This window comes from Parambassis ranga, chromosome 18 (genome assembly GCF_900634625.1).
Source record: "Parambassis ranga chromosome 18, fParRan2.1, whole genome shotgun sequence".
NCBI classification, from domain to species: Eukaryota; Metazoa; Chordata; class Actinopteri; family Ambassidae; genus Parambassis; species Parambassis ranga.
The window spans coordinates 10,854,268-10,866,974 of NC_041038.1; the positions used below are offsets into that span (position 1 = coordinate 10,854,268).

The 12,707-nt window shown below is 43.1% G+C and overlaps 1 protein-coding gene across 2 annotated transcripts in view; it reads left to right on the top strand.

Moving 5' to 3' along the window:
- The first annotated feature begins 3,680 nt into the window (after positions 1 to 3,680).
- The window catches only part of svep1 (sushi, von Willebrand factor type A, EGF and pentraxin domain containing 1), a 64,566-nt gene continuing 55,539 nt past the window's right edge, over positions 3,681 to 12,707 (top strand). For both annotated transcript variants that reach the window (XM_028429524.1, XM_028429525.1), the window contains exon 1: positions 3,681 to 4,717. In XM_028429524.1, coding sequence (XP_028285325.1) covers positions 4,142 to 4,717 — 576 coding nt within the window. In that variant the 5' untranslated portion in view covers positions 3,681 to 4,141. The remainder of the gene's footprint in view (positions 4,718 to 12,707) is intronic.

Genomic DNA, 12,707 nt, shown 5'->3' on the forward strand with positions numbered 1-12,707 from the left:
TGCAATCGATCAATACACAAACACAAAGGCATGCTTTCTGCCAGTAAATACATTGTTGCAGCACGTAAAACTGTGTCATATTCATAAAGAACCAATCACTGACCTTCAGGAGTGCCCTCTAGCAAGTGATCGATCATTCAGAAAACAAACCTGGAAACTAATTAACACATGCAAATGCATGGGTAATCACAGCAGCCGTGCAAACATGTTACCTTAAATCAGAGAGCCAACGTGCAAGAAAAAGAAGAGGGCACCTGCACAGTACCTGTACTGCATTTAATAGATGAATGGTTTCACTGCTTTTACATGTGTAGTGATCTAAACCCCATCTAAAGAGCCAACTCTGCAGGAAATGGAGGCAGACATGCTGAGAACTATACAAATAGTGCTTTGACAGCTGCTGAGTTTATGTTAAATTTGGTGATCAGCAGATGTGATGCTATCCACTTATTCTTACTTCCTCATTTTGACTGCACCGACACACACATGCTGTAGAAACATACACACACTCACATCCTCAATGCAATGAGGGAAGTCTTCAGTCTGTTTTGAGAAACGTGAGACACAGACATTGACTCATTACCCTAAAAATAACAGTAACAACAACAGGAAGAGGAAACCTTTGACTTAATTAACCAGCAGATGAAATGTACTCATGTTACCTTTATATCAGTATATCTTCCTCTAACTGTTCTCCACACAATTTAATTAAAATGAATTATTATAATTTGATTTTTATATCTAAATATGGGTCAGGCTTCAAAAGAACTGCACTTCCCATAATGCATCCTGATTGTTTTATCCTCTGTACATTCATTTGTCACGATGTGGATGTTTTATTTTCTCTATTTTAACAGAATTTAGAGGTATGTTTGTTTACATTAGCGCTCCACCTAGCGACCAGAATAAGGCAAAACTATTCTCTGCAGCCTCTGCAAGTGTACTGACACTCGTCCGCCTGCAGGGGGCAGCGTAACACCGCTCTGCAGCCGCAGCTCGGTCAAGCGCAGACAACTTGCAAATAAACAGGTTAATTGGCTTTTAATGTTGCTTCAACACCGTTAATTGACATGTGCACAGATATATAAAAGTGTGGTTTATCATTTAAAGCCCATTTCTTGTTGCTGCAGCCATTTAAACCAGTTCTTTCGAGGTTTATATCAGCTTGCTAATTAACTAATTAAGACTGTAAAGCTAGCTTAGTTCGTAGAATGTTCCCGTTAAAGAGTTAAAAGGGTTTGCAGTGGCTCATTTTGGGGGGTTTTAAACGATCTGGTACATTTCTAAATGATGACACGACAAGAAAGCATTTTATTCTTTCACTCTCATGTCACTCTTCAAAGGCAACGGTACTTTTATTTAGCTAATAGGCTAATAGTCATCAAGCTAAAAACAGCTAGCTTGAGCTACATTAGCTAGCGACTTAATATTTAAATGTAGGCTTACAGGAATGTGTAAAAGTTAAACTTTTCAGCATGTTTTTGTTTTTTACTATACATCATTGTTTCAGCAGTAATAGATAAATAAAAAAATTCATGTCATACTGTCAATCTCACACAGTAAAAAAATATCTAACCCTGGTTTTAGATCTAACTGAGCAGTAAAGGAATGTTTTGGAAAGATCTGAGTTTCATTCCTCGGGCTACAAATGCCAAGAAATATGAGGAATGTGTTATCACCTGTAGCTACTGTATCTGATGCTCCAGGTGTGAGTCGGTCAGCCAGGAAGGATGGAGGAGATTTGCCCTTAAGACTGGGTTTTTGGTTGCAGGATGCAGATCAGTGTGTGAGCGCGAAGGCAAGTCACAACAATATGTTATCAGCAGATATATCAGAGTTTGTGATTTACAGACCTCTCGCTGATAAAGTTTCCTTAAACACTAAGATTTTATTCACAGATTCTGTTACGCTCTTGTTTATCTCCTGCATTTATCTTTGTGTTTGTGTGTGACTTTCCCACACTTCTTCTTAGTTTTTCAACTTCTAAAAAAAATGGCATCCTAAGGAAAGGAATCCTTAATACAAAAAAAGCGTTCGGTGTCATAAAATCTTCACATATTTTGCTTTAATATTCACTGTGATCCACACAACTCTCTCCTCTTTATCCACCCCCACACCCCCTTGTCCCTGGGGTATCCATACAAAAGTCTGGTAAAGGGTCTCCAGTGCCAAAATGCAGGAAGTCGCAGCTGTGCTCATCCCCTCTTCAGCATGTGTGAGACCTAGAGAGTGTATGTTTTTTTTGTGTTTAGATTTAGATCAGGCTGGTGTGTTTTAGTCTCTGTAAGCCTGTGTTTGTGTCTCACCCGCCCTCCCTGACTAGTTTATCGGGGCCAGTATGACGCTCCTTTATATTCCCACTTTTTGAACTGCAGAAGTTTCCAGTGCTGTTAAATGAGAGTGATGGAGAGAGGGAGAGGGAAAGCCTGGCTTATGCAGCCTAATAAACACTCTGAGCAGTGTGTCATTGTGGTTAATAGTGAAAGACTGACTGCTGTGGACTACTCTGGTGGAAACGCACACACAGGCTTTTATTGTTTGTGCCTCCTCCTTTCTCTTGTTCTGTTTCTTTACTTTAAGATATCTGTAAGGACAAAGGTTTGTAGACACCTCTTCGTGTACATGTTAGAAATAAATAAGATGTTTTTTTTCATTCTGGCTTCAAAATTCTTTTGTACAGAAAAAACCCCGTTCCTTACATACAGGTGTAACGTTTGGGTGGTCACTAACTTTTGCTCCGTCTGTCTTTCCCTCCCTTTTGCTCCTTATCTGCATCCCCCCCCCCCCCACATCTTTATATTTCCTGTCTCCTTCTGGACTCCTTCATGAGCCTCTGCAGCTCCTCGTCAAGGCAGCTCTTTGCTGTAAATCTCAGGCCTTTGCTGTAGCGCGGTGTGCCTCTGTAACGCCGGCTGTCTTTGTTTTGGTTACAGATAAAATCACTGAAGGAAAACACAGAGAAGGAGGTAAGAGGGAGAGACTGATGAGATTGTAGTGTGTGTGAATCCCTGTGCTGCAGAAAGAACCAGCGACGGTTCCTTTATGCTATTTTCTGATGTCTTGACCAAGATACACAAGAATATTGAAGAAATTATAGCTCCTAAAAAATGAATGTTTGTTCTAAACTCTGCCAAAATCTGCGTCTGTCTGATGCAATTTCCTCATCTTAAGGTTTAATCTGACTTATTTTATCTCCTCCCTGTCTCCCACCTTTCATTCTCACTTTGTTTGATCTCATTCTGATGTCCATGGTGTGTGTGTGTGTGTGTGTGTGTGGACATATGGAGTTAATCACAGTGCCTGTTGCTGATGTTTTCTTTGGGAATGCTGACAAGTTGACAGGCAAGACGCAGCGCTGACATCCACCCTCACTCCACCGTCCGGATGACAGAGATAGAGAGGAGGGGAGAGAGAGAGAGAGAGAGAGAGAGGGAGAGAGGGGGAGGTGAGAGAAAAAGAGGAGGAGAGAGGACGGGGAACAAAATGACTTCACGCCACAACTGGACTGCCCCCTTTTTTCCCCTCAACCTCTCTCTGTCTCAACTTTTTTTTCCTCCTCCTCCTCTTCCTCCTCCTCCTCCTCCTCCTCCTCCTCCTCCTCCTCCTCCTTCTGTGTGTGTGTGTGTGTGTTTTTTTAAATGATTTGGGGAGAAGAGGGGAACAAGCATTCGGAGCTTGGCTGACGGTGCAGGCAGGAGCGTCACATAGGCAAACAGGAGCCTGAGGGGCAGTATATACTGGGACTAAAGAGGACTGAGGAGCCTTGATTGATATTTGGATCTGATGCAAAATGCTAATGGTAACAGGCAGGAGAGATAAAGGACTTATAGATTTATAAAGAGCTTGAAACACTTCATTTACAGATTGAGTGAAGAAGCAAGCAAAGTCAGACATACTGATTTACTTTTGTAGAAAAGTCAGGCGAGTTTTTGTTCTACTGGAAGCAGATGGACAGAAGTATATTTTGAATGAAAGAATCTTCATTTTTCCTCCAGCAATGCTTCTGAGGAACTCTAGTTGTTACTGTGTGCTATGGTCCTGGACGCTGATGCAGGCATAGGACACATTTATCTTCCCTGAGGTTCCACGTTGTCTTTTTTTTTTTTGTTCTTCAGTAAGAGCTGCTGCACTGACTGTCACTATGTTTTGTCAAAGGTACTCTTTAGCACTGTCATGGACTACTTGTCTTCTGGTTCTGTGCATCCTGGATGTATGGACCACAGCCTGGCCATCTGCCCAGCAATCACAATCACAGCTGAAGTCCCGCCGGTCCAGACAGATGTCACCTCTGTCCTCCTCCTCCTCCTCCTCCTCCTCCTCCTCCTCATCGTCGGCCAGCAACCTGTCAGAAAGCGCCGAGAGCAAAGTGGCACGCCTCGGCCAGGCGTTCAAAAGAAATGTCCGTGAGCTGCGTGAGAAAAGCTCCTGTTTGGACCTAGTCTTCCTGGTGGACGAGTCGTCAAGCGTGGGGGCCAACAACTTCCAGAGTGAGCTGAGGTTCGTACGCAAGATGCTCTCCGACTTTCCCGTTGCACCAGAGGACACGCGGGTGGCACTAGTGACCTTCTCATCCAAGACCCATGTAGTGACAAGGGTGGACCACATCACAGCGCCCAAGTCTCACCAGCACAAGTGCTCCTTGTTCAACCAAGAGATCCCAGCCATCAACTACAGAGGAGGAGGCACCTACACCAAAGGAGCCTTCCAGAGGGCAGCGGTGAGTCAGTTCTATATGTGATCTCTATGTGTCAGTTAGTAGCCTGTGTGTGTGTGTGTGCATGCAGAGAGTGATTGTAGGGTTGATTCTAATGAGGCCCTGCATGACTTTGCTTCCTCTCAATTACACAGCAGCACATAGTGAGGGGAAGCTGCCTTTGCTAGCTAATGGTTCAGGGGTTTCCAGTGATTAAAAATGCCATAAAGATTGAAGACATGCACAGAAATACACACATGCTCCTTTTTTTGGCAGAAACACTATAGCTTGCAAGGCTGAACAGAGAAAGGGATTTGAGGGTTACATGGGGTCAAAATGTTAGCTTGTTTATGGTTTGTTGATCTGAGCTGCCTGACACTCGGACGACACACACACACACACACACACATGCATCCAGGACATATGGCACAGTTCATCTGACAAGTCCAAACAGCCCAGCTGTAAAAGCTGTGTTGGTGGTATAGGGGCCGGTCCTGTGTAAACAAACACACACACCTCAGCTCATGCCTCAGATCTGCCTTCAGCTGGGATCCAGGCAGTATAAGACAGGTGCTTTTAGGGGGGTTAGCAAATCCTCTAAGAAATACATTATGTTTTTGTGTAGAAGTGCAGAAATTTCTTATTTGTATACAAAAGTATAGGTAAGCTAAGCTGAGCTTTGGCAGGTTGGCCTCTTCACTCCAACCCTTTTTCAAGCTCAACAGCTCTGGACCGTATCCTCCAGCTTAGCACTGAAAGCTTGGCCCTCAGGACAGGTTTTTGAGCTCACCCTCCTAAGCTAAGTGCTGATAAGCAGACCTCTGGCTGTGTCCCAGTTACTAAAGACCACAACAATACCAAGAAAAGGCTTTCTTGGCTAACTCTAGTGCATTATCGCCATTCAGAAACACTCAAAATGTTTTAGGTGATTTATTAAGTGATGTAGTACTCCAAATCATTTAAGGGAGCTCGTAAAAAAATGCAGGGCGTATTTCTACTCTGGCTAGTAAGTTGCTGTTATTAATTAGAAAAAAAGGTTGCACATCACTCTGTTTTTCACGTATCACAGTCTTCCTGCTGCATGCTGAGAGTCTGTAGGCTGACTTGCAGCAATGTGAGTAACTGGAGAGCACCGTGCTGCCTACACAGGACTGACATTCTTATTTTTTTCAATGATAAATGAGCCTAGCAGATACCCAGACACAGATGCAGCACATCACAGCGGTGCTACGGAAACCACCGTACACCTGATAGATTTATTCTGACGTTTACTGTGTGTCTTCATATGATCAAGGAACTGATGCTAAAGTAAACCAGGCTGTCTGTGATTTATTGCCTAAACGCTGGGGTTTTTTTTTTTTTAATTGTCTGTCTGAATCTCAGTGGAAAAAGAAAAAGGTGGTTTGTCGTCTCTTTCCATAAGCTACACAAAAGATGGCTCTCATCATCAAGGTGCTATATCCGCCTGTCGTCGTGTACACGCTAAACTGTGGTGCAAAAGTATATGTGAGTGTGTTTAACTGGGAATTTTGTCAGTGTGTGAGTGCCTCCTGTGTATACGTCTGTGGCAACATAAGGGATGTGTATGAGCATATAAATCTAAGATGCATCAGTTAGAAAAAAAAATGTTCAGTGAAAGTAAAAGAGAATGTGGATAATAGATAATTGCAGTATAGTAATAATAATAATGCCATATTTTATTCCCTTGGCACGTCTTGGCTGTTCTAAGTGCTGTAGAAAGCTGGGATCCATTAGGAGAGACATTTTTCCACCAGCAGTGCATGTACAGACAGGGCTGTCCTCCAGCACTCTTCATCTCTGTCTCCCTGCCTCCGCCACTTTGCTGTCTGTCTGTCTGCTGCCTCTCTTTTCACCTAATACATCACACAGTTGGTTTAAACCATCAGTGTGATGTAGGTTGCAGAATTATTTCTGATGATCAGGAGTTTTGTGACGCTATGTTTAAGGCAAGATAGTTAATGGGGTTTTTTCATTTGAACATATACTGTATAACACTCTCTCCATTGTGATTATGTGCAGATTGTTTTGTTGTTGCTGTTTGGAGGTATAGCCAGATGCCTACCTGTTATGGAAAATGCGATTTTCAACTTTGTATCAGTAGAATCAAGAGTCGAAATCACATTTTTCCTTGTATTTGGAACAAGTGTGCTTGTGTGTATCACAGGAAAACTCCCACTGTCATCTGTATTTAGTGCTGTTAAAGATGACGGGTGCTCTGACAATGCCAAGGACGAACAAATGACTCAGTACTTGCTAGGATTTAAAAAGTTTACTAGAGATCAGAACAAACTTAAGCAGGAAACATGGAAATATTCTTCTATATTTTTCTTCTGCGTCAGTCATTACATAGATACGCTTATGTGAAGACCATCTTTCCAATGGTAAAACATCCCTTTGAAAGTTAGTGTATCCTTGGTGAATGCACACCAGCTGCTCATGATTCTCTGTCTGTGCATGAAATGATGTAGGTGAGGGTAAATGTCATGCATTTTTTTTTTGATTTTATTAATCATGCAGCTCTTGATGACTCACAGCGCCTCATTGGAAGGTCTGTGTCTTTTCAGCCTCGCTGCAGACATGATAACCTGGTAAATAATGACATCACTTGCCGCGCTGCAGTTTTCCAGCAACTTCTCATAATGACACTCACTTAGTGTTTCCAAGCCTTTGAGGAACCACACTGCACCTCAGACATAAGTAGTTAGCATCACCTTCTCCAAACTAAATCATAATACCCACATGTTCACCTAAAGTCAATCCGTTTTTCTGCTTCTTCTACTTGTTTTCCATGCGTTTGCTTTGTGCATGAACAAATATCTCAAAAGGAAAATGGCTGAAAGTCTTTCGTTTGACTCATACTTGACGCAAAAGAAATAATCGCATCTCTATAAGCCGGGGAAGAATTGCTACCGTTCTTTGCATTTAGTCTCGTTGTTTCGTCTTCACTTCAACGTTTCATTGCTGCATTGCCATGTGTTGCCAGACAATAAAAAAAGCCCTCTCTACAGGCAGACCTGGCTTTGAAGAAACACTGAAACTAGACTTGGCGGTCTCACCGTGTCAGGTCTGCCTTCACAGTTGTGTAAGATGCAGACAGAAGGAGAGCGAGAGAGATGATAGAAGGCATGAAAGACAGAGAAACAAAGCTTTCATAATGTTTTTACCTGACAGTTGGTAGCCCCAATCTGGGTCAAAACAGATATGAGAGTATTTTACCAACCTCTCTTTTAGGGATGTACCGATCTGATCACGTGATCGGAAATCGGGCCTGATTACGTGATTTCAGACTCGATTGGAATCGGATGTTGCCTTCCGTTCAGGACTCGGATGTATATTTATTAGGGCTTAACGCCTTCTGTGCAGGGTGGCTCTGTGTCCTGTAGTGTAGCGGTATGACAGTTAGAAAATCTTGAAAGTATCGGATCGGGACTCGGTATCGGCAGATACTCAAAATCAAATGACTCGGACTCGGGGGGCAAAAAAACCTGATCGGGACATCCCTACTCTCTTTTTTTAACTGGACAGTGTGTTTCTGGGGGTTAAATCTGTGTAGGTTGGACTTCAGGTGGTGTGTTTTCACCTTTTTACCTCAGTGAAAGTTCTCCTAATGGGCCCAGCTCTCCAGGCAAACACACACATTTATACTCACAGTTTATGGAGCAGCTGCATGTCTTTACATGGTTGTCATCATATGTTATTCAGTAGGGTCATGTTCAGGACTGTAAAGTATGCATGAGAATCTATGCTCCCAGTGGTCATTTTTGGAGTCAAAATGAAGTATAATGCAACTGCAGCATCTGTCCTTTACACCTGGTTTTACTCAGAAAAGTATTTCGTTAATTTGTTTAAGATAACATTGGTACGTTTTTAAGTATAACTGCAACGTGTCTCCACTCTTAAAACCTGAATTCAAGCCAGTATTTGTCTCATAGAGTCTAAGCCGATGCTGCACATGGGGACACCTGTCAATCACACTTCATGCAGGTCTACTTTCCCTCTTTATTGAGCCCTGCCAAGCCACAAAAAAATGATACAAATATTGCGGTCTGGGTTTATGTCTGAGACTTATTTTCCCCTACTGCTTTCCTCTGCTTTTCCGTCCTCCACAGCCGCAGACCTCCCCTGCAGACTGTCAGGCTGTCAGACGTCATGGTCATCTGCTTTGACGCATTACAGCCAAAATATGCAGTATTGTTTTTCAAAACAGTGTCTATTAGATTAAATGAGGTCTGTGCAAGTTGCTTATATTTGGCCTGTGGAGATGAACTGTAGGGTTCCTGTACGTTCTTGGCCTCTCTGAAACACACAAACACTGGCAGGCTCATTTTCTGATGGTTATGTTTGGAGGTCTGGGGCCTCAAATGCAGCTTTTTTTTTCTGTGCATTTTAGCTTTTTGTCCACCTTCTAATGTGAATAATCAGAAGCTAGTTCCATTTTATTTAATTTTTTTTAACTGACACAATTCTGTGCAGTGGCAGAAGTTAGGGTTTGTTTATTTATGGAGGGGACGGGGTCAGTGCTAATAAAACACAAGATGTAGATGAGTTAAAAATGCCAACATTAGCTAAATGGCTACTTTTCATTCATCTGTAGTGTTGGTGATAAAATGTGCAAATGTGAATTGATCAAGTAATGGATCACTGGATCCTTTTATTGAGTCACAAGGCAAATTTCAAACACATCAGTGAATTCTCACCTGAAGCTTTTGATTAACTCAGGCTAATCCTAAGAAGAAGGAATAGACAGGATGAAGCATCCATTCTGTGCCAAATGAGTGAAGACCGCAACAAATGAAAGCAAGGTGCATCTCTTTGATCTGGTCCCCCTGGCAAGACCTCAGTTGTGATAAGATGATAAGGAAAGACTGTTTCCTGTCTGTGGAGCTGCCACTTCCCGTCATCTTGCTCTGAATCATTTCCTCCCCCTCAGTCCATCTGCTCCTTCCCTCTTCTTTAGCCCCTCTACCTCCACCACCACCACCTCCTCCTCCTCCTCCTCAGTATCAGAGGGTTTGGAACAACTACCAGTCAGAAAAGTCTGATAAGACTGCGGCCAGACAGGAACGTCCACAGACACCAGACAAGATTTAAATATGCAGAGTCTGCAGTGCGATTGGGGGCTCTCTGCTGTTACTGTATATAGCACCTCATTAATCAATGAAATGATTAATTAGGTCTCTAGCAGTTGTTATGCAGCGGAATGATTTTTTTTTGCTGAAACTAGAGGTTGGACTTGATGATGATGCTGCTGAAACTTAACCGTGAATAAAGGGACGTTTGCATCAGGTCAGGATACACACGACAGAAAACATCAATCCCACAGGGTGACACAAATCCTCCTGGGAGAAGGTCCTGTGGTCTTTATGGCCCCGTTCACACTGGAGAAAGTCATTCCAGCTAGAGTAGGATTGAGTCCAGACAGCCTTTAAGCTGGATGTGTTCAAACCTATTTTAAAATCTGGCTAGCACACACTTGTGTCCGCACTCAATCCGGCTTCATCCAGCATGTTTGCTGTCCTCCAAACCACTAGGTGGCGCCTCGTAATAATACAGAGTCCGTTCACGCCGCGGTAGGACCGTGTGTACGCATGCGTCGTGCGTTTTTTTGGCTAGATCCACCTCTCGCGGGTGGATCTAGCCGGATTGAAATCAAACTAGATACAGCCGGATTCAAGGTGTTCACACTCAGAGAAAAACACATCTGGATTGATCTGGATGCGGCCAAATCCTGCTTAAGCCACATGTTTTTCCCCAGTGTGAATGGGGTATATGTGTATCTGCATGCCTGGATGTGTCTACATGACTGGATGTTATTGATGGATGTGCCATCAGTTGGTGAAATAGGAGCAGTTCATGAGTGAGGATGTGTTGTCATTATTATGTATGCCATACTATTTTCCAAAATGCAGACAATGATGTCTTTCAGATGTGATTGTAGAACTACTGACTTCTGCAGTGGCTGATAACTTTCATGACCTGAAATTATAACACTTTCAAAATGATCTAATTTGGAAATAATTCACTGACAAGTCTACGCCTTACACTCACACACACTCTCTCTCTCTCTTTCTTTACCTGGCACTTAGACTCGGGGCGTAGTTGGAAAGTTACTGAGATGCTGTCATGGTGATTGACATAATAGACTCAACATGACAGTGTGTGCTTAAGTGTGTGTGTGTGTCTGATTGTTCTGGGTTTTGGAGGAAGAAATGCATTAGTCTGTAATGCTTGGCGCTGCTGGCCTCCTTCACAATGAATCACTCTGACAGAAATATTCTCCATTCTCTTCTTTGTTCATCAACCTCAAATATGCTTTACAGAGGAACTTTGGAGGGTTTTTCTCCTCTCAAAAAGCTTTGACTAAGCTGTTCTTCTGTCCGCTTTGTCATCATTAATATTTTGAGAGGGATCTGTGAGGCTTTGAAATGGATTTCTGGTTTTATGTGCATTTATTGATTGCTCAGCTATTCTCATGTAGTCATGTAATCATTATATGTGTCCAACGTGTCTTTCTGCATCTAATTGCATACACAATAATAGCCTTTGTTACTTAACAGCAGTGTGCACACAACCCTGTTCCCTCTCTCATTACACTCGGCTCACCCCTGCCCTCCTCTCTGAAATGGGATACCGAATATTTTCCAGAAACGGGGGCCCAGTTTCCGACCTCTGAACGTCTAGAAGAACCCTAAGGCCTCCTCCATTCACCATTATCTAATACGCAGACAGACGCGTATGCTAACATGCAGACTGGCCTGATGCAAAACCACAAGTTAATAGCAGAAAGCTAACTTTAATAACTGTGACAAAAATAGGCTTCTCTCATCAGAAGTGGAGAAAAGAAATGATCAGGAATGAGAAGTAACATGAAAATTTCCTTTCAAAGACTTGGTCTGCAGCCCTAGTTTAAGTAATCCCTCCATAATCTAGCAGCTGTCACAGTGTATTGATAACTTAGAACTCTTTGAATGCTTTATCTGTGGAGAGGTGTTGACAGAGAGCCAGGTAAGGCACAGACATGTGCACCCTGTGAGGTCAGCTAAGTTCAACGGTCATAGTACAGGGTGCATCTAAAGAGGAACAGACTTTTCACACAGCCAAGCTTGAAGTAATTAAATCTATGGACTATTTTGCAGCAATCTGACAAACAACATATTCTTCATAGCCCAATCCGAGGTCGCAGGTTCCCCCTTCAACATCTATCCCAGCTCCTTCATCCCATTGTTATTCACTGCAGCTGCTACACCCCTGATGGTGCACTACATCAGCAGATTTTTCCTTAGGAGATACAGAACATTTGGTATTTTCCAACTGCATGAACTTGGGGTTGGTGTGAGGTGAAGAGCTCCTTCAGAGGAAGGTCCTGGTGGAAATCCACCCTTAAATGACCTTGCAGTTCCTGTAGTTGAAAAACACTCTTTTACCCCGTTCACACTGGGGAAAAAAATCTGGCTAAAGCGGGATTCGGGCCTATCCTATCCTATCCTATCCAGAATCCGGCTGTATCCAGTTTGATTTCAATCTGATTTGAGCCAGATTGGCTCAAATGTGGCTCAGGTGTGAATGCAAATGTGGCTAGCGAATCCGGTTAGCGACATGCTACTTCCGGTTCACAGGGCGCGACATGGGACCAAAAAAACGCACGACGCATGCGCACACGCGGTCCTACCGCGGCCTGAATGGACTCTGTATATTACGAGGCGCCACCTAGTGGTTTGGAGGACAGCAAACACGTTGGATGAAGCCAGATTGAGTGCTGACACAAGTGTGTGCTAGCCAGATTTGAAAATAGGTCTGAACGCATCCAGCTTAAAGGCTGTCTGGGCTCAATCCTACTCTAGCTGGAATGACTTTCTCCAGTGTGAACGGGGCCATTGAGGCATTAACATGCAGACCAGCCTCTATACAGAAAAAGTTTGACAAGTGTTTTTGAAACTGATGAGATTCAACTTTGTTGTGAGATATGCATGCTTTCCTTTCTGTCAACACATCC